Source organism: Muntiacus reevesi, chromosome 15 (assembly GCF_963930625.1).
Source record: "Muntiacus reevesi chromosome 15, mMunRee1.1, whole genome shotgun sequence".
Lineage (NCBI taxonomy): Eukaryota > Metazoa > Chordata > Mammalia > Artiodactyla > Cervidae > Muntiacus > Muntiacus reevesi.
Window position 1 is genome coordinate 63,270,119 of NC_089263.1, and position 21,192 is coordinate 63,291,310.

At 60.8% G+C, this 21,192-nt stretch overlaps 2 protein-coding genes across 10 annotated transcripts in view; one reads left to right on the plus strand and one right to left on the minus strand.

Annotated features, from left to right (window-relative positions):
• TECPR2 (tectonin beta-propeller repeat containing 2) overlaps positions 1 to 17,163 on the plus strand; it is a 102,874-nt gene extending 85,711 nt beyond the window's left edge. For 4 of the 6 annotated variants that reach the window (XM_065906929.1, XM_065906932.1, XM_065906930.1 and 1 more), the window contains 3 exons: positions 9,592 to 9,733; positions 10,061 to 10,210; positions 10,492 to 14,233. In XM_065906929.1, the coding sequence (XP_065763001.1) occupies positions 9,592 to 9,733; positions 10,061 to 10,210; positions 10,492 to 10,643 (444 nt within the window). In that variant the 3' untranslated portion in view covers positions 10,644 to 14,233. Of the gene's footprint in view, positions 1 to 6,741; positions 7,614 to 9,591; positions 9,734 to 10,060; positions 10,211 to 10,491; positions 14,234 to 16,613 lie in introns of those variants that run through there. The other 2 variants (XR_010659200.1, XM_065906931.1) reach the window with 2 other exon arrangements.
• A 113-nt stretch (positions 17,164 to 17,276) lies between these two features.
• ANKRD9 (ankyrin repeat domain 9) lies at positions 17,277 to 20,342 on the minus strand. Of its 4 annotated transcripts, none has more exons than XM_065906936.1 (4): positions 20,101 to 20,342; positions 19,030 to 19,104; positions 18,467 to 18,497; positions 17,277 to 18,330 (listed from the first exon to the last, which is right to left on the minus strand). In XM_065906936.1, exon 4 carries the CDS (start codon positions 18,289 to 18,291, stop codon positions 17,491 to 17,493), a length of 801 nt encoding a protein of 266 aa, XP_065763008.1. In that variant the 5' UTR covers positions 18,292 to 18,330; positions 18,467 to 18,497; positions 19,030 to 19,104; positions 20,101 to 20,342; the 3' UTR covers positions 17,277 to 17,490. The 4 variants fall into 4 exon arrangements, with proteins under 4 accessions (XP_065763008.1, XP_065763009.1, XP_065763006.1 ...); XM_065906937.1 differs by lacking the exon at positions 20,101 to 20,342 and adding an exon at positions 19,518 to 19,779; XM_065906934.1 differs by having other exon boundaries at positions 17,277 to 18,497; positions 20,101 to 20,340.
• Between the last annotated feature and the right edge of the window lie 850 nt (positions 20,343 to 21,192).

A 21,192-nucleotide genomic window follows, 5' to 3' on the forward strand; every position in this document is an offset into this window, starting at 1 on the left:
CCACCCCAGTGTCAGTGTTCAGACTCCTGTGAAACGAGTAGACGAGGGCGGCACGGGATCTGCTCCAGGGAAAGCACGGAAGAACTGAAGTGCCCAGACAGAACTCAGGAAGCGCGGCCAGCTGGGGCCACGTGCCCAGGGGCTGACTGTGCCCGAGGCCTGGCGGCCTGGGGCTTCCCGCCGGTGCCTTGCGGTGCTCAGTCCAGACCCCCATCCTCCGGGAAGGGCAGCGTTCACCACGTGTCCCGGATGTTAAGTGGGTTCGGGGTTCATTTGGACTGAGGGAGGGGGAGCCTGTAGGGGAAGGAAAGCATGACTGGCCGCCGTGCGGAATCAGGGTTTCTCTTCAGAAGCGTCTTTCCCAGTGGGGTCTGTATGCTCGGCAGGCTCCCCGGTTCATTCACCTTGGTGTCCCCGAAATGTTCCTTCACGTGAACTTTATCCAAGGTCACATGAAATCCCTACCAGAGTGATTTGTCTAGGTAAACATTTACTCTGGCTGCAGAATTTTTTACTTTTTTCTTTAAGCCTGGATTTATTCACCTTTCTGGGCTTCCCAGGTGGTGCTAGTGGTAAAGAACCCACCTGCCAGTGCAGATGTAAGAGATACAGGTTCGATCCTTGGGTCAGGAAGATCCCCTGAAGGCGGTCATGGCCACCCACTCCAATATTCTTGCCTGGAGAATCCCATGGATGGAGGAGCTGGCAGGCTACAGAGTCCATGGCGTGGCAAAGAGTCGGACACGACTGAAGCGGCTGAGCACGCACGGACACTCAAAATCTGACCGAGGGAAGCGTGTGTATGCACACGTGTGTATTCATTCCTTGGGATAAAGGCCCAGTCTGCCAGAAGTTTGGAGCTCTCCGGTCTGAGCCCTGGACACCTCATTTCTAGCCTCGACTCTGGCCATGGACAGGACCCTCACTTCTCAGTCTGAGTTTTGTCCTTTTTCTCACCCAGAACGAGAGGGAGTTGGGTGTAACCGGTCTCCTAGAGCCCTTTCAGCCCCAAGCTGGTTTTGGTGAGCCCTTGACTCAGAGCAGCCAGTGTTCTAGAGAGGCGGTGCTGACGCCCCTCTCCTCCCGGGGTTCCAAGCCCTACTGTCCCCCAGACGCCACTTACGTGGGGGTTTCTCGTGCAGAGGCTCTGTGCCACTGGCCACGTGTGGGGCCCTGTGGGCTGTGGAAATGGAGAAAGCACGATGGATTCTGAGTCCACCCAGCCTTGAGGGGAGTGAGTGTGGGGGGCCCTTGGGGCAGGCCTTGTGGGGTGGGCCTGGACGGGTCCCCTCGGGCTGGTAGACGGGGCAGCGTCCCCTCCAGGAGTCCTGTTTGCTGGGAGCCAGAGCCGTGGGGCCTGGCCAGCCGTGGGGCCAGAAGGGGCTGCTGCCCCGGGAGGGCGCGGGGCGGGGGTGACCTGCAGGTGGCAGGGGCCGCAGCCTGTGGTGCCAGCCAGCCACACAGCCGGGTGGGGTGGAGGCCGGCAGGCCACAGCGCCAGGCCCCGAGCTGGCAGGCTCACGCCGGTGAAGATGACAGAGCGCAGGGTGGAGGACCTGTGGGTGAGTGCTCTCCCTGCTTCCGGTGCCACCGGCGGAGAGGCAGGCGCCCAGGGCCGTCAGCTCCCTGTCTGTGTTGGCTTTCGTCACCAGGATCACTTCTCCTGCGGGTGCGTGGTCTGCCTTTGTTCTTTAATGTCCATCAGCGTGTGGCCGATTTACCGTGTTGTGTTGGTTTCAGGTGTGCGGAAAAGTGAATCAGTCACACACATATGCACTTTTTTTAAGATTCTTTTCCTATATAGGCCATTACAGAGTACTGAGCAGAAGTTCTTGTTAGTTACCTGTTTTATATATAGCAGTGTGTATGGGTCAGTCCCGACCACCCATGTATCCCTCCCTGCCTTATGCCCTCGGCAACTATAAATTTGTTCTCTACATCTGTGACTGTACTTCTGTTTTGTAACTAAGTTCATCTGTACCCCCTTTTTTAGATCCCATGCGTAAGCAGTACCATAGGAAATTTGTTTGTGTCTGACTCCCTTCACTCAGTATGACAATCTCTAGATCCATTTACGTTGCTGCAAAAGGCATTGTTTTGTTCTTTTTTATGGTGAGTAGTACCCCATTGTGTGTACGCACCACATCCTGACCCATTCCTTCGTCAGCGGACATTTAGGTTGCTTCCGAGTCCTGGCTATTGTAAACAGGGCCGCGGGGAGCCTTGGCGTGCCTGCATCCTTTCACACTGTGGTTTTCTCCAGGCATGTGCCTAGGAGTGGGACCGGTGGGTCATACTGTAGCTCCAGTTTTAGTTCTTTTTAAGGAACCTCCACACTGTTCTCCACAGTGCCTGCACCAATTTACCTTTCCACTAACAGTGTGGGAGGGTTCCTTTCTCGCCACACTTTCCCCAGCATTTGTTTTTGTAGGTTTTTGACGATGGCCATTCTGACAGGTATGACGTGGTATCTCACTGTAGTTTTGTTTGCATTTCTCTCATAATTAGTGGTGCTGAGTATCTTTTCGCGTGATTTTTGGCTGTCTGTATATCTTCAGAGTGTGTGGTCTTACCACAACTAACTTACCAGCTGTAGTCCAAATTCTTGGGACATCTATTAGATGAGAAACTCGGAGTCAGGCCGACAAGTATTGTATGTAACTGGATGCCAGTGAACACAGAATCTGTCACACTTCTAGTACATGTTATCGAGGCTCAGGAGTATCTTCTTGGCACTTGGCAATTAATATGAATCCCGTCACCTGAGAGCAGTCGCCCCGGGCCCCAAGCCGGGGCGCACAGCGGCAGGACCTTTGGAGTCCTGGTTTGGGAACAGTCTGTCACTGAGAACTTCACCCCTTAGCCTCAGCGTCAGGTCTAGTCAGGATCTCAGTATGTAAAGTGAATTCTAGGGAATAAAGGGTAATGGCTTATCCTGTAACACGGATGACTCGGTGTAAATGAAATGTGGTGTTTCTTGTTGGTAATTATTAGTGATGAGTGTTTATCTTTTGAGAACACGGGACAGCAGCTTGATGTGTTGACGGGCGTGAGCAGCCCCTTTGATTTGTAAACAGCAGAGCGTGTTGGTGGCTGTAATCTGGGTGCTTCCAGAAAGCGGGTGTGGCCCCCCATCACCCGCCCTGCAGCTGCTCTTTAAAGGGCACCTAAAACTAAGGAGCAGGCTCACACCCACACAATACTCACACATGTACACACACACACATTCTGTCGCAGTCTTTGGAAGCACACCAAGATTATACATGGGTTTCTTTTTTTTTTCTTTTAGCATTTCCAAATTATTTTTAAATCTTAAATTCCTTATTTACCCCATTTTATAAAACAGCATCCTTCTTTTCTCTTTTTTCATTTTTGTGGTTTTGAATATGAATAAACCAAAATTTAGGGCTGCCTGTTGCCTTTCCTCATTGAAATCTTTATTGCAGTAATTGCAGGTTCACAGGCCTCTGTGAGAAATCAGAGACCCCGTGCACCTGCGCCCAGTCCCCGCAGCTGATGACATTCTGCATAACGATAGTACGTGGCTACAACCGAGGCCTGTCTGCTTCTTATTTTTTTTTAAAGTGTGGTAAAATACACATATGTAAGACTTACCATCTGTGACATTTGGCACGTTCACAGCACTGTGTAATTTCTGTCACTGCATCTTACCGGGACGGCTTCATCGTCCCAGAGGGATGCCCTGTGCCGAGTGAAGTCCTCCCGCCCCCCGGCCCCTGACGAGCACGCCCGTGCCTGTCTCCGTGTGGATTTCCCGCTCCTGGGTGTGTCTGTTAAAGGAGCCATGCAACACGTGGCTTCGCGATCGGCCTCTCGCACCGAGCGCCCTGTTCTCAAGGTCATCCGTGTGGTGTCGGTCAGTACCGCCTCCGCTTCTGTTGCCGAGGGCCCTTCCGTCTTGGGTGAGGCCACGCTCTGCCCCTGCTCATCACCTGGTGGGCGTGGGCGTTGTCTCCACTTCGGGCTATTGTCAGGAATGTTGCTGTGAACACTGGGGTACCTGCTTGAACATCTGCTCCAGTTCTTGGGGTGTCTGTCTAGGAGCGGGATTTCTGGGTCCCGGGGGAATTCTGTGTTTGGCCTTTGGAGGAACTGCCAAAGTGTCTTCGACGGCAGCTGCACCGTTTTACCTCCCCAGCAGCATATATGAGGGTTCGTGTTTCCCCGCATCCTTACTAACACTTTTTTAGCCATTCTGAGTGTGAAGTGGAACCTCATCGTGGTCTCCGTCCCTGGTGACTGATGACGCTCAGCCCCTTTTCATGTCTTTGTTGGCCATCTGTGCATCTTTGAAGAAAAGTCCACTCACGTCCTTTGCTCTTTTAAAAATTCAGTTGTTTGTCTTTTTATTGTTGGGTTTTATTTTTGTTGTTGAATTTTAAGAGTTCTTTATTCTGGATACTAGACCCTTATCAGGTATATGATTTGGAAGTATATTCTCCTATCTGTTGGTTTTTTCTTTCTTTACGGTGTTCTTTGATGTACAGAAGTTTTTTTTTTTTTTTTTTTCAGAAGTTTTTAATGTTGAGGAAGTTCAGTTTATCTTTTTTGTTATTGGTGCCTATCTAAGAAACCATTATGAGATTTAGCTCTTATGTTGATCTTTGATCCATTTCAGGTTATTTTTATATACGGTGTGAAGTAAGGATCCAACCTCGTTCTTTTATGTGTCTGCTCTCCACTTGTCCCAGTACCATTTGTTGAAGACCGCTCTTTTTATTGAATTATCTTGGCAGCCTTGCCAAAAATCACTTGACTATATGGATTTCTGAATTCTCAATACCGTTCCATTGATTTACATGTTTGTCCTTATGTCGGTATGACAGTTTAATCACTGTGGTTTTAGAGTAGTTTTGAAATTCCAAGCGTATTCTTTTCTTAATACTTAACTTTATTTATTTGGCTGCACCGGGTCTTTGTTGCATCACACAAGATCTTGCGTTGAGGCTCACAGACTCTAGTTGCCGCATCGGGCTCAGTAGCTCTGGCACACGGGCTTAGGTGCTCCACACCCTGTGGGATCCTAGTTCCCCAACCAGGGATCGAATCTCCATCCCCTGCACTGCTAGGCAGATTCTTGCCTGGACTACCAGGGAAATCCCCAACTGTGTTCTTCTCTGAGATTGTTTTGGCTGTTCAGGGTCCCTTGCAATTGCATGTGAATTTTAGGATCAGCTTTTCCTTTCTCTGCGAACCCTCGCTGGGGTTTTTGATAGGGATAGCATTTAGACCTGTAGATGGCTGTGAGTGGTATTGCCTTGCCTGCTTCTGCACCATAGAGCAGAGCAGTGTTTTACAGAAGGCTACAGCCCACATCGCCTGGAGAGCTTGTGTGAGAGGTCCCTCTTGGGCTCCAGCCCCAAAGTCTGATGTGGAAGGTCTGACCCCCAGCCCAGAAGGGTGCCAGTTTCACAAAGTCCGCACACGAGTTCCCGGGACTCGTGGTCTTACTCATCTTCCTCGGGAGGGTCTGGGGTTCGGCAGGAGCAAGCCTCCCAGTTTGAGATGGCCAGCTCATGGGAGAGCAGTTTTCACAGCCACCTCCTGTTCAGCCCCTCTCGGCACTCTGGCCCTGTTTGACCACGGGAGTCAGATGATTGAAACTTGTTCCAGTGACTTTTGTGAAGCAACCTCTGCCGGGCCGTGTTCGGGAGCTCTCGGGGCAGGTGGCCGAGGGTGGCTATCCTTCACGGACTCTCGCTGGGCAGGCGTCTGTCTGCTCACTGCTGCCTCCAGCTTAACCCCTCTTCTCATGGAGGCCGGGGCGGTGTGCCCGTCAGACCTGCGCTGAGTCCTCCATTCAGCTGGGAGGCCTTCTTATCATCACGTCTTGTTTCTTGCCATCTGCCCTCGGATGTGTTTCCAAACCTCTAATACCTCCAATCTCAGAGCCCTGGAGAGGCTGTCCACATTCTGGTTCTCAACAGGCTGCTCACACCAGCCACCCAGAGAGACGGCCTTTGCGATGCCTCACTGGGCATTCTGGTTGTGTCGTGCAGGTAGGGTGGAGGGGTGTTCGTTGAAGACACTTTTGTTTAGTTGTTAAGCCATGTCCAACTCTCGGCAACCCCATGGATTGCAGCACGCCAGGCTTCCCTGTCCATCACCATCTCCTGGAGCTTGCTCAAACTCATGTCCATTAAGTCGGTGATGCCATCCAGCCATCTCATCCTGTCGACCCCTTCCCCTCCTGCCTTCAGTCTTTCTCAGCATCAGGGTCTTTTCAAATGAGTTGGCTCTTCACATCAGGTGGCCAAAGTATTGGAGCTTCAGCTTCAGCATCAGTCCTTCCAATGAATATTGAGGACTGATTTCCTTTAGGGTGGACTGGTTTGACCTCTTTGCTGTCCAAGGGACTGTCAAGAGTCTTCTCCAACCCTGCCTCGGCCGGTTCGCGGACAGTGGCCAATATAGGCTGTGGTGCTGCTGGCACGCAGGGCGATGCAGGTGCAGCCTGCCCGCCTGGCGGGGGGCCTGCAGCGGGACCCCCTGGCCGGGACCACGCTCCTTCCATTTCCCACGGGAGCACGAGCTCTTTGAGAACAGGGATGCAGGGGCACCTCTACCTCCAGGATGTGTTCACGCAGGCGGCTGGGGAGCCCAAGAGGCCCAGCGTGCTGGTTCACCTGTGGACGGCTGGCTGCTGCCAGGTGCTTGACGCCCTGGAAGACCATGAGCGCCACTACCACACTCCGCACAGACACGCTTGCTCCTTCTGCAGGCGGGCCTTCCCCTCCGGTCACCCGCTGGACACCCGCATCCCGGAGGGGCACGCCCCGCCTTCCAGATCCCGGCGGAGCACAGGACATGTACCAGTACCAGGTGGAGGGCTGCACGGAGGCATTCGGGACCAGCAGAGACCGGGAGAAGCACCTGTGACGCGTCCCCTCACCCTGCAGACTCCCGCCTTGATAAACCAGGGAAAAGCGGAGGCCCAGCTCGCAGGTGTCAACAGAGGCCATGGGGGAGGACCGGGTGCCCTCGGAAGGAGACGCCACGGAAGCCTGCTCTGAGCACGCAGAGGCCCACCCAGAACCTCCAAGAGAGAGGCGGGCCTACGGCCACAGTACGCCGTCACCATCTGTTCTGGGCAAGGTGCCGCAGGAGGATTTAAAGTGCTGGGAAGAGAGACGGGCACCAGTGACGGCGGGCGCGCTGCTGGGCTTCTCCTATCGGCCCGCGGGCGCCCAGGACCCAGCTCACCGCCCTTCTTGTTCTGGGCCCCGTGATCAACCAACTGACCGAGGCCAGAGGCCAGGGGGGAAGCCATGGGGGACCCACAGATTCTGGAAGGGACCCCCTGTGTGGTGACCAGGGTGCAGGGAGCAGCCACCACCCCCACTATGTCCTTAGACAAGCAGACTAAATGGTTTTCCCTAAGTGTTGTAAACGGTTTGCGACACCTGGAGTAATGGTTTTCATTTAAGGGGGAAAAAAAAGTCTTGTCCAGCACCACAGTTTGAAAGCATCAATTCTTAAATGCCCAGCCTGCTTTATGGTCCAACTCTCACATCCGTACAGGACTACTGGAAAAACCAAAGCTTTGACTAGAGGGACGTTCGTTGGCGAAGTGATGTCTCTGCTTTTTAATACGCTGTCTGGGTTGGTCACTTTAATGGGAGATTGAAGACACAGGAAGGGAGCTTGGTGGGGAGGCACTTGAGGAGGGTGGGCTCCAGCCGACCCCGTGGGCGAGGGGCAGGCCATGGAGATGGGGCACGCTGCTGAGGACTGTCCGCCTGGCTCTCCAGGTGGCGGGGGCCCAGTCCCACACCTGTGCTCTGGGCCCACAGTGCCCTGGGGGGGCTGCTGACGGGCAGCGGGGCAGGGGCCAAGGGGGCCTGCATTAGCTCAGAGCAGTCCAGGGGGTCGGGGAGCCTGAGGACGGAGAGCAGAGGGGTGGGGGGTGGGGGGTGGGGGGTGTCCCCCTCCCCCCTCCCCCCTCCTCCCTGCCCTCCTCCCTCCTCCCCGCCCTCCTCCCACGTGGGCAGGAGGCCCTCGCCCCCTCCCTTTCTCAGTCCCCCCACCCCAGCACAGCCTTCCAGTCTGTCTCTCCATGTTCTGCTCATCCACAACACACGGCCCCGAAAGTCGGTGTCCTCCGACCGCAGTTGACAGCAGTTACCTCTCAGGAGGCTGGGCCTGGGGTGTGGGCAGAGTGCAGCGTGGACGGCTCCTTCTGCCTCAGCGCAGCGGGGCCTTGCGGGCCATGCATCCTTCTCTCCCTCCTCGGGACGCCCACACCGCAGACCTCACGCCCGCTCTGAGAGGAGGAGCCAGGACTGCCCGCCCCTCCAGACCAGGCTTAGCCCTGCCTCCTCGACATTGACGTTGTGTTCTTTTGGTCCAAGAAGTGACAGACGGGGTTCCAGGGCTGAGCGCAGACCCGAGGAGCTCACGGCCCCGGCTGACGCGGGAAGGCAGGGACCCTTTTCCTGCTGACCTGAATTGAGAGAGTTTAGGGGGCGCCTCAGCTCCCAGCCCGGGAGTTCTGATCGCACCTCATGGACAGAGTGCTGCGGGCCGTGGTCGGCACGTGCCCCCCCAGCCGGCTCGGGGTCCCCAGGGCGCGTCGGTGGCCCTGGTACTGTCAGAGCACTGTGAGGACGCAGCCCCACCGTCTCCACTCAGGCCTGCTTTGAGCGTGAGCATCCCCTCCCTGAGCCCCACCCTCTGTGGGATGGGGTGTGCTGAGCAGGGTCTCTGGCTGCCCCACCTGCCAGCTAGTGTCCTGCGATGCTCTTGGCCGTTCCGTACGGCTGGCCCAGCCCCGTCTGCCTGACAAGTGGCAGAAGAGAGGGGCTTGGGGCATGAATGAGGAGGCCCCCCTCCCACACCCCGCCTCAGTCCCCCTTAGATCAAGTTCCCGGACAGGGTACTCCTCCTCCCGGACAAGTCCTCCTCCCCAGGGGCCCTCTGTCCCAACACACTCGACAGCAAGTGCATTTTTTGGTGACTTTTATCTAAGATTAAGCTTTAGTTTTGAAATCTTTAGACCAAAAGAAAACTTAGAGGCAGCAGACTTCCCTGCTGACCCAGTGGTTAAGACCCCGCGCTTCCACTGCAGAGGCCGCAGGTTCGATCCCTGGTCAGGGAAGTTCCGTATGCAGCACGGTGCAGCCAAAAAAAAAAAAAAGCAAGCTTTCAGGCAGGTACTGGTAAACTCTGATAGACTCACCCACAGTCACGCCCGCACGGGGCCATGTGCCCTCTCGCCAAGCATGACCCTGTGAGCGCCCTCAGAGGCCAGACCCCCGCCACCTCCCTCCCCGGTGGCCCCCACCGTGTTGCCGCCTGAATGCAGCACACCCCACGCCCCAGACCCCACGCGTCTTCTCCCGGCACCCCTCCCTTCTCATCACCCGGCCCACCGCTGGGCGCAGGACAGACGGCCGCTGGAGAGCCAGGCTCTGTGTTTGGGGGGACGTCCCTCAGTCTGGGTCTGCTGGGCACCTCTGTCCCCGCAGGGCTGCCCCTGTGCCCACTGCTCCCACCGTGCCAGGCTGCTGCGGGCTGGGGGGATCCTATCCCCCCTGTAGCCTCATGCCCCCACCTCCTTCCCTACTTCCAGCCCGCCGGGGTCACTTTGGTCAGCGTCCACTGCAGCCCCGACGACCAGACGCTGTGGGCCCTGGACAGCAGGTGGAACGTGCATGTCCGAGCTGGGATCACCGAGGAGATGCCAGTGGGGACCGACTGGGAGCACGTGCCAGGTAGCGGTGCCGGGCAGGCAGCAGCCACACAGGACTTGTCAGACCGCCAACAGCAGGCGTCTGCGCCCATCCTCCCAGGGTGGGAACCCCACCAGCAGAGCACTGCCTCCCGATCCCTGGGGTTCATTGCAGGACGGTCGTTTCCTGACCGCCAGGGCCTCTGGTCCGATGCTCACAGCCGCATCTTCCCTGCCGACGGCATCCTTTCCCGGGGCTCCCGCCCTGTGCCGGGGTGTGGGGGGGGACGACGCAGGCTCTCGGGGAGGGTCGGTCCATCCCTTCTGCACCCGGGGTCTGAGGACAGACGCGCACCCCGTTTGCCTGCAGGGCTGCAGGCCTGCCAGCTGGCCCTGAGCGCCAGGACCGTGTGGGCCCGCTGCCCCAACGGGGACCTCGCCCGCCGGTACGGCGTCAGCGAGAAGAACCCGGCCGGGGACTACTGGAAGAAGATCCCGGGGAACGTGGCGTGCGTCACAGGCAGGTGCCGGGCGCCGCGCGCCGCGGGTGGCGCGGGGGCCTCGGGGTGCTCCCACTAGGCTGGTTCTCCCAAGCAAGGCCCATCCCAGGGTCACGCCTGACGGGCGCCCAGCGCCGCCTCTGCCAGGGTCTCCCAGGAAGAGGAGCCTTCCGCCCGCTGGAAGGCTGAGGAGGCGCCGGCGCAGGTTGAGGGGTGCCCGGGGCCACCCCTAGGCAGTGCCTGCGGAGGCGGAGCCCCGGCTGGGGAGTAACAGGCGTGTGGCCGGCTCTCGTCCCTGCAGTGACCTCATCGGACGAGCTGTGGGCAGTGGGCCCGCCCGGCTACCTCCTCCAGCGGCTGACGAGGACGTTCAGCCACTCGCACGGCGCCCAGGGCAGCCACGCCGCCACCCCCCACCCCGAGGACCTGGAGGACGAGTGGGAGGTCATCTGAAGGTGCTCCCGGGAGGGCGGACGCGGCGCCCCGAGCGGGGACACAGCCGGCTTCTGAGTCACTCGCCCTGGACACGCCTCGCAGCCCCCATCAGACACGTCTAGCCAGGTCGGAGGGCCCACTCTTGTTTTCATCCGTGTTCGTCTGAGTCTCGTCCCAGAACCCAGAGCCTCGGCCGAGGGTCCGAGCCGTCGCGGCAGCAGCGGGCCTCTGGACTCCCGCGGAGGCCGTCCCGGCTGGGGCTGGCGGCGGCTGCAGTTGCATGTCCTGCAGTCCCTGCCGTGCGCCATAGCCGCCGCCTCAGCACTAGCTGCCCCGAGCCCGGGTCAGCGCTGCCGGCTCCCGAGCGCGCCCCCGCCGGGGCCCTCGCCTCTATTCTGAGACGCGGTTCCCGGCACACGTTCCGCGCGGACCCGCCGGGTGGGAAGCCAGCTGTGCCAGGACAGGGGCACGCAGCGCACGCACGCACGCTCGCACCCCGCCTTGGGGCCAGGCCCGCCCCCGCAGACACAGCGCGGCCGGAACAATAAAGGCCGGTGGGCGAACGGACCCGAGGTGTGCGGGGAACCCCAGGCGCGGGCGGCCGTGGGGCCCAGCGCCGCTGAGAGGTAGGGACGTCTCAGTGACACTCAGCCCGCTGCCGGGGGCATCGCAGAAACCCGAGCACCCTCAGAGGGCGAGCCTACTAATGATGGCCTTTCTGTTTGTTGTATTACAAACCTACATGAGATACCTCATCTGAAATCTGATCTTGCAAGTTTGAAATGTATTTTCTGGACCCAGCGGAAGGCCTCGCGCCCCTTCTCGTGGTCTCTCCTGAGCCCACGCTGTTCTCCGCTGCGTGTCCTCCCCGGGCAGGGCAGCCCCGGGACCTGCCGCCGGCTCCCAGCAGTGCCAGCCTGTCTGCGGGCATCCACCTCGGGAGGGTGGGCGCCCTCACAGGGCCGCAGCTGGTGCCTGCGTGGTCCGCTGCTGCGTGGGCCATCCCAGACTTCAGCCCGGGGCCTCGGCCCGAGGGGCCCACGCGCGTCGCCGCCCCCCCTCCGCGGCCGCCCTGGCCCGACTCCGGCCGAGCTGCTTTTTTTAGCCTGCCCTTGGCGCGGGGCCCTGTTACTCGATGCCTGTTTTCTACTAGGCAGGCGTGTCCGAGAGCCCCTGGGCCACAGGTGAAAAGCGATAAGATAGGCTCTGTGACAGGACCCAGCCAGCCAGGAGGACAGAGCTTTCCCAGGTCTACCTGAAGACGAGAAGCCGCAGTGCCCGCCCGCACCTCGCCCCTCACCCCGACAGAGCCCCTCACGCGTGCGGACAGCGGAGCCCCTCTGCCGCGCCCGCTGTGCCTTGCCCAGCTCCTCTCCCCGCTCGGCAGAGCTCTGCTGACCCTGCGGGGCTTCAGTGCAGTGAGACCCCCGTCCGGATCGATGCTCCCAGTGACTTGTAGCTTCAGTGCTTTGTACAGTTTCTGGTTTTTCAGTCGTGCTTTGAGACAGTGCAATAAACTCGCCTCTCCCCGCCTCGTCCAGTCTGACGTCTGAAGGGAGAAGCCGCGCTGAGTGGCGCTCGTGCAGGCTGTTCCCGCGGTGCCTCCGAGAACCTGCTGGTGTTCCCGGCCCAGCCCCCGCCAGGAGGGTGTGCCCGGGGGCGGCCCTGCGCGGTGTCACTCCAGAGGCGCCCCTGGGGGCAGGCTCTGAGGGCAAGACCACGGGCCTGAATCTCCACCCGCGACCCAAAAGCAGATACCAGAAGTGCCCTGGTGGAAACCAGCAGGTGGGAGAAGATCGTGTTCATGACACAGCAGGACGGCTGCGTGCCAGGAAACCACCTGAGCAAGACACGTCACTCAGTCAAGAGCCGGCCAGGCTTTATGGAAGACTTCCATGGAGCTTGACCGGGAAGGTGTGGCCGACATTCCTGAGGGCAAGCCACAGACAGTGCAGACATCAGTCCTCTCCAAAGGCATCTATGGGTTTCTCTCCATTTGTCAAACTCCCCACTGGGATTCTTTTTTGTTGGGGGAGGCAGAGAAGACTCCATAAAATAACGTTTGTGCCCACAGGCATGCTCTGAGGGTCTCCCAGCTCACTGGGGCTCCGGTGAGACCCGGCGAGGGGACGTTGCTGGAGGTGGCACAGCGCGCGCTGGGATTGGACCCAGCTCCGTGGGCTCCAGGCCTTGCTGGGAAGAAACAGGTGAGCGGTGCTGAGCGGTGACGGCCCCGAATGAAGCAGGCTGTGGGTGGGCCGGTGGTGACGTCGGGCAGCCCGGCAGGGACCACGGGCCGTTAGCCAGATGGAGGGGGGGTAGGCGACTGCGAGTTGGCGTGGACCTCAGCCTAACCGCTTGGGTGAAGCAGATACGAAGTGGACGAGAGGATCTTAAAACCAGGGGGCAAAGGACGGTAACTGACTTCTGGATGGCAAGTGCTTTCTAAACTCCAAAGTGGTGGGAAAAGTCAGAGGAAAATAGTATATTATTTCCTCAATTGATTTCCTCAAATTATAACAATCCTATACATTAAAAAAAAAAAAAAACATAAAACTAAAAGGGGAAACAATTGCAGCAAATCGGAGGAACACCTGAGACCCCTGTGAACGGAGGCGAAAGGACACTGCCTTCCGATCCCCCAGGGCGCACGCGGAGCCGGCGGCACCCCGGCTCGGCCCCCCGGAAAGGCCAAGAGCCCGGCAGCAGCCTTACAACCCTCACACCCGTAGACCCCTACTTCCAGAAACCTGTCCCCGAGAACAAGCCCTAAGTCAGGCTGCAGCTGCGGCATCGTAGAAATTGTGAAACACTAAAACAGCTGACTGACAGCAGCAGACACTTGGGAACATCCCTCTCAGAAACAGCATATGCAGCTGTTAGAAACCGCGTGTGCCCCTGGAGGAAATCTGCTGAGCAGTCTCTTAGGCCGTTTTACCGTATCAAGCTAAATCTCTTGGGCATGGTAAGGAGAATGTGGTTTTGTAGGACTTCATACACAGAGAGTAAGATAACACACGTGTCCGCGTTGCTCTCTTCTAACTTCTGGTGGGCTTGCAACCTTCCATAGTAACCCCAGGGGACACGGGAGGGGCAGACACACACAGCTGGCCTCGGTGGCTGGTGGCCGCCTGGAGTGTGTACCTTTTTGTATCTTTTGAATTTGAGCCATGTAAATGTATAATTTATTCCAAAAATAAATAAAATTTACATTTTAAAGACTCAGTCCTCTCTAACTTCAACTCCTTATCATACCAACACTAGTTGAATTAAATAATCACAAAATAAACACCAGAGGCTGTCTTACACAATGTTTTACAACATATGGAAATGCTTATTCTACAGTTAAGTTTTTAAATACTCAATTTGATCTGATGTCAAATCTGTATGTAAGAAATAAGCATAGAAAAAATTTTTAGCATATGTATATAAGTGCATAGAAAAAACTAGAATACACCAAAATGTGCGCAGTGGTCGCCTGGGCGGTGGGGGGCCGCAGGCAGGCGGCCCTTGTACTTGGGGGGAGCTGCACGGTCAGGGCTCTGATCCATCCTGCCCTGGGTTTTCCGGCACAGTCTGAGTGTTCTACCATGAGCCTGCATTTATAAGCAGAAATTCATTTTTTAAAAAATCACTTAGGATATAGGAATCCCCTGGCAGTCCAGTGGTTAGGGTCCAGGACTCCAAGCTTCCACTGCCAGGGCACAGGTTCCATCCCTGGGGTGGGGACTAAGATACCCCCAAGCCACGGCCAAAAAAACCCACTGAAGATGGAAATCTCTTCACCTCTCTCTTGATTGGGGTGGTTACACTTGCACTGACAGCGGACCTAACTCCTCAAACCACACAACTGAAGTCTGCATTTATTATATGTCAGTCATGCCTCAATTTTAAAACAGAGTGGGACAAAACCAGTCCCCGCATCCACTCGGGTCTCCTGGAGCAGAAGCTGGTTCTCCACCGCCTTCCCCAAGCACGCCTCCACATTTGCCTTTCAGGAGGCATCCTTGTTCTGAACAGGACTGGGGAAAGCTGCTCTCAGAATATTTGAAGGTTGAAGAAATCGGGAGGAAAGGAAATCAGTGGGGAAATCGAGGTAGTGATGGGAGAAGTCAGCACACGAGGCGGCAAAGCAAGGCCCCAGTGCGGGGTTGTGTCACCACCGCCGAATGGGGGCGCAGTTCGGGGCCGTGTGTCCCTTCCAGGCTCCAGGAACAAGTCGCAGCACCTCCCCGACACGCATCTGGGGTGCCCAGATTCTGGCCCCAGAGCTCTCCTGGTTGGGACTTCACCAGGCCCAGGGGTGGGCATGCTGGAGGCAATCTGGCCGATGCCAGCTTTCCTTAGACAAGGTCCATGGAATGAAGGAAGCAGAGGAACTCTGCCCCAGAGACGTGGGCCTTGCTCCAGGCAGAGCCGTTGCCCATGAGAAGCCACCAGGGCCACCTGCCAACAGCAGAGGACCGCGTCTCCCGGCTGCCGCTGGCCCCTCCAGGCCCCCAGAGCTCATCGCCAGGGCGGCAGTGGCGATGGGGCTGGGGAGGGGACCCTGCTGGCGCTGGAGGGCCCCGGGGAGCGATAAGACGAGCACGGGGCCTGGCCACCTACGCGCTGGCCAGCGGCAGCAGCCAGATAACCCCGAGGCATCTCCACCCCGCGCTGGGCTCCGGGTTCTCTGCTGACACCAGGGCGCCCTGAGCCAGGTGGCCCCAGGCCCCGCTCTGCCACCGCAGGGTGTCCTCGGCCTCCCCGCGGCTCCCTGACTGGACTAGCCACAGAGAGGACACCCCCACTGCCCCCCACCCCCCAAGGCGCCCTCCACCCCCCATGCTACGAAGCTGGGCTCTGGCTGGCCCCCCCACCCCCGCCCTGGTGCCCACAGCTCCTGCCCGGACCCTGCCCTGCACACGAGGAGTCTCCCAGGGGCCACCTCCTGCTCACTGGACGATGGATTCTGTGGGGTCCCCACCAGGGAGCCCCCAACCCTGAACCACCCCATCCTCAGTCCAAGGAGCTCAAAGGAGTTTGTCACCAACAGGGCAGCTGTACGTCTTGCGGGGAAGTGAATGAGGGCCCAGCCCTGGGCCTCGAGCCAGGAGGGCTCACCCCAGAGAGGACAGAGCCGGAAGCAGGGAGACACGAGGGGAAGTCTGCACACCCTGCAGGTGCCCGGGCTCTCTCCAGGCGGAAGCTCCAGGGCACGAGGGCACCCCGAGTCCCCAGCACCTCCCGAGCCCAGCCCCCAGGAGTCACAGCACGTGGTCTGCACTTGCCGTCTCCTCCAAGGAGCGCCTTCCCCAACAACACAGCCCCGGCCTTCATACCCCAGGGCTCCAGATGCCCCACATTTTAAGGTGGAAGAAATGTTAGTATCCACTGCCCGCTAAGTGTCAAGGTTCAAAAAGGCTGTTTAACTGGGCCGGACACACAGTGGGAAGGGAGAAGCCCTCACCCCCACCCGGAATCTAGGGTCGGCACTGGGCCCCACCGCCCTCCACTGCCCCGCCCCCACAGGGCTGTGCCCCTGCCCACCCTACAGCTCCCAGGAGCATCCTTTTAGGGAGCTTGGAGATGCTCCAAAACCCCTGAGGGCAGTCAGGGACACCGAGGCCCAAGGCAGGGATGTGCCAGATACAGACCAGAACCAGGGCGCTCCCATCCCTCCCCTTCCCTCCCGCAGCCACCACCCTGGCACTGCCGCCACCTTCCAAGCCTCTCCCGCCCCCAGCCAGGCTCCCCTCAGGGATGCCGGGGGCCAGGTGGGCAGGCAGAGTTCATTGGGGAGCTCCTCGGCCCTCTGCTCCCGGCAGCACATCGTGGCCCTGGCCGGCACGGGTTGAATTTCACCGCCCTGCAGAACTCCCAGGCACGACCTGGCCGTCACCCCTGATCCCTATTCTCCTCTGGGCGTGTCGCTGCTTTCCCTTGGTCCTTAAGGGTCAGGGTAACGTCTGTCAACAGGTCTCCATCTTCAAACCCTTCCCGCAGGAACCAGCTCTACCGGCTGAGGCAGAAGCACCTGCCCACAGGATGCTGCCAGAACCCACAGGTGCCATCGAACACCGGGGGCTGGGGCTGGGGAGCCCATGCCCAGGGTGAGCAGGCAGGCCTGGAGAAAGGCTCATCTAACCCTGGGTGAGGAGAAGCTGGAGCTGGGGGCCCGGGGCCCAAGCATCCACAAGAGCAGAGGTGAGAAGCAGGGGCCCTGGCACCAGCTGCCAGAGGAGAGGAGGGGACAAGAGGGCGAGTCCAGGCCTTAGGCCTGTGTGCGTGGGAAGCGCTCCATCGACACCCAAGGAGCAGCGGTGGCCAGTGTGGGGTGGGGAGCAACAGGAGGCGCGGCCTGGGTCCTGCCCCCACCACCCGGCGCGCGGGCACTCCTCCGTCCTCAGCTCTCAGGACCCGAGCCCGGGCCCACAGGGACAAGGCCCCTCTGGCCAGCGCCCACACGGCGGTTCTCTCCGGCTCCAGGCCTTTGCACAAGCTGGCCCCCAGCACCTGCCCAACCCCTCCTCCGCCCAGCTGTCTCTCCCTCTGGGACACTTTCCCGGAGGCTCTAAATCAAGGTGGGGCGCCGGTTCCCAGGTCTGGGCAGGGAGCTGAGGACAGGGCCCGGCTCTCGGAAGTCGCCTGACCTCGCAGCCCTGCTCCACGCACGCACAGAGGTGGGGAGCTGAGCCCGGCCGCATCCGGAAGCCCCGCAGCTCACGGCTCGCCTGCCCATCCTGGCCTGGCCCCCCAGAGCACGCAGACAAACGAAAACAGAGGTTGTGCCGTCCAGAAACAATTATATGTAAAGTGCCACGTACAACGCTCTTAAAAATTGTATGCTCCGAAAGTCCAGGGCCCGGGGCGCCCCCTCGGTCTAGCCCTTGCCCGTGAGGTCCAGCGGCTGCAGGAAGGGCGGCAGCGGCAGCTCGTCCAGGGCTTCAGGGAAGCGGCCGGGCGAGATGGCAGTGACCAGCACCTGCATGGCGCGCGCGAAGAGCGAGGGCGGCGCGAGGCCCGCCAGCCACTGGAACTTCTCCTCACCCAGCAGCCGCCGCCAGCGCGGCCGGTCGCCCAGCAACTCGCGGCGGGCCGGGCCGGCGGCGTCCGCGGGCGTGTACAGCGCCAGCAGATCGAGCAGCAGCAGGCGGCGCTGGCGCGGCTCCCCGGGCGGCGGTGCGGGAGCCCCGGAGGCCGCGGAGGTGGCGGCCCCGGCGTCGCGGCCCAGCTGGCGCAGCAGCAGCTCGAGCGGCGTCAGGCCGCCGCCGTCACGGAGGCCCGGCGAGGCGCCATGGCCAAGCAGCAGGAAGAGACACTCGGGGCGCACCAGCTCGCAGGCCACGTGCAGCGCCGTGCCGCCGCCCTCCACGCGGCTGCAGCCGCGCCGGTCAAGCAGGCGCGCGCGCTCCTCGGCCGGAAAGTCACGCACGGTGCGCAGGATGCGGCGCAGGACGCCCACGCGGTTGTAGCGCACCGCCAGCGCCACGTGCGGCCCCGGCGCCGCGCAGCAGCGGAATCCGGCGCTGGGAGGCGCGAGCGCGCGCCGCGGGAAGGTGGCCAGCAGGTAGTGCGCGTACGCCCGGTGGTCGTGCACGAGCGCGTAGAGAAGCGCCTCGGACGGCGAGTAGGCGGCGGCGCGGCCGCGCTCGTCCCAGTGGAAGGCCTCGCTGGCGCGCATGTCCTCCAGCAGCCAGACGGGCAGCAGGTCGCGCACGGCCTGGTAGAAGGCGAACGACGACTTGCGGCACTGCTTCTGCGCCCTGGAGCGCGCCGCCCCCGCGCCCTCGGGCCCGCCTTCCGCGCCGCCCCCCGGCAGTCGCGCGTCCCACGGCATGCTGGCTGGGCGTCCTCACCTCACGGCATGGGCCCCCGGGGGCCGACCACCTGCGAGCAGAAGGGAGTCCAGTGACAGTCGAGGATTCAGGAGGGAGACGGGGGTGTCCGTCGGAGCCCCCCCAGCTGGCTGGGCCTCTGTCGTAGCTGCCCCCCCACCCCCAGCCTCTGACCGGCCCTCCCGGCTACTCCTCAACAGCTCGCTTCTCTCCCCGAACCGCCTACCACATCCCGGATCTAGCGGCAGCGGGTGGCCCGCCCTGGGACTCGTCTCCTTCTCTGGTACCTCTGCTAAGGACCCTCTTCCCCTGCCCTCACAGCCCCTACCTACCATCGTCTGGACCACACTGAAACCTCACACCCGCTCCCACCTGCGCTCCCACCTGTGGCAGCTGCACCCAACCCCAATCAAGGAAAAAGCCAGGTCGGGGAGGGGGCGTATCTCACATCTCCAGCTGAACCAAATCCTTTCAGTAGCCCTAACTCCCTCTCCCCAACTCCATCTAACCTTGACCCCGGCATCTGACCCCTGCCTGCAGCTAGGGGACCCTGCCCAGAGGCAGAGCTCCAGACTCAGACCTACCTGGTTAGTGCACCGCAATGACCAAGTTCCGTGCAGGTGGGTGTATCACTGTCCTCTGAGTTTCAGCTTCCTCATCTGTAAGAAAGAGTGAAGGCAGGCTGGGAGCCACAGCAGGGAGCGGGGCCTCCAGCCTTCCACCCAAACATGGTGTTTCCGCGCCGTCCCCGCCCCCAGCTCCCGCGAGGAGGCAGGGGAATGAAATCAACCCAGAGACCGGTGTGTACACTCTTCAGGGCCTGCAGACCCCGCCCCAGGTCTGCTGGCTCCCTTGGTCTTCCCAGAGGCTGGACGAAGCAGGGCTTGCCATCCCACTTTCCAGCAAGGGACAAACTTGTCCAAGGTCAGCCGGCAAGTCATGGCAGAGCCAGGCCTGGACCCAAGATCTCCTATGTCGTATTTCGGACTCATTCCAAAAGTGGGGGGAACCGCCAACCCACCGGGAATCCAGCTTGAGCCCTAACCTTGTCCCCGGAGCCCCCTGCACCAACCTGAGCCCTGACTTCCAACCCCTGGCCCCAGCTCCCCACCGCATTTGTCAAGGGTAAGCCCTTGGGTCACAAGGGCCCTGGGTCAGCGGGTAGGCTGAGTCCACACACACCCGGTAACTAAGTTACAGAGACGGGCAGGGGGCGGGAGGGAGCTGGAGCCACAGCGCCCTTTAAGGGGGCACCGTGACTGGAGAGCGGCGCCCCACGCCGGGCCCTCCGCGCCCCGGGTGTACCCTGTGTGGACACTGGGCGCCGGGCGGGTTACGTAAAGTTGGGCCGGCCTCACGTCACCGGGCAGCGAGTCACGGTCGCGGCTCGGTGAATGGGGGGTGGGGGCTGGGCCACCGAGGGCAAGGCCTCGCGCCCAGGGCCGCCCGCCAGTTCCGCCCCGGCCCCCACCGGCCGCACTGCTGGACCTCGGGTCGCGGGGGTCGAGGCCAGAGTATCTGCCGGCCGGTGGCCGGCGCAGCGAGGGCTGCACCTGCGTGCGCGTGTGTCCAGGGAGGATGGAGGTGGGGGCGGCCAGGGGGTCGCGCCCGGGGCGGGAGCCGCACGCCGAGCGGGCCGAGGAAGGGGGACTCACCTTGGGGGCTGGAGGGGCCGCGAGCCTGGCGTCCCCGCCCCCGCTGCGGGCGTGAGCGCGCGGTCTCCCAGCGGGCCGGTGCGCAGGCGAAGCTCCCAGGACGGACGGACGGACGGGAGGCTGCCGCCGCCGCCCGCGCCCGCCGCAGCCGCGCTCTGAGTCGCCGCTGCCGGATCGCTGGGCGGCGGTGCCGGCGCCGGCGGCGGGCGGGCGGCGGGCGGCGCAGTGCGGCCCCGGCCGGGCAGGACCGCTGGGCCGCCCGCCGCCGCCATTGGTCCGCGCCGCCGGCCTCCGCCGCCGCCTATTGGCCACCGCGCTGCACCATTGTTACGTCACCGGGCGGCGGGCGGGGCGCCCGGTGGGACCCGCGGAAAAGTTGGGAGAAACTTGCGGGCGCACGGGGGGCGGGGCCGCGATGGGAGCGAGCGGGGCGGGGCTCCCGGAAACCCGAGTCTCCGGCGGAGAAGGGCTCCGGGCTCCCGGCGGGGGGGCCACCCACGCCGGCAGGGCCCCCCGGCCTGCGGTGCCTCCGCTCAGCGAGTCTGCGCTCGCACTCAGGCGCCCGGGCTCCGCCGAGCGTGACTGTCCTCGGCACCCCACGAGACGCCTTCCACGTCCCCTTTGCACGGACCCTCTGTGACCTTGGGGTTGACCTCCGGGACTGTTTTCCCGGGACCGCACGTGGAGGGGGCAGGGAGAAGGCGCTGTGACCCCTAAGGGTCCGGGCATCTGGAGCCCCTGCTCCAGGCTGACTTTCCCAGGGAATGGATGGTGAACCGGATGCAGACAATCACTTATCAGTGCCTAGTTGCACCAATCGCTGTGCTAAACATGCTTGATTTCATTTCATTTTCACCGCCAGTGGCGGTGGGAATTATGACCCCTGATTGACCAACCATGAAATCGGGTCTCACAGGGAGGTGACTTTCATATGTTGCTTTTGTCCAGTTGCTCAGTCTTGTCCGACTCTTTGCAGCCCTCTGGGCTTCCCTGTCCTTCACCATCTCCTGGAGCTTGTTCAAACTCAAGTCCATCGAGTCGCTGATGCCATCCAACCATCTCTTCCTCTGTCGTCCCCTTCTCCTGCCTTCA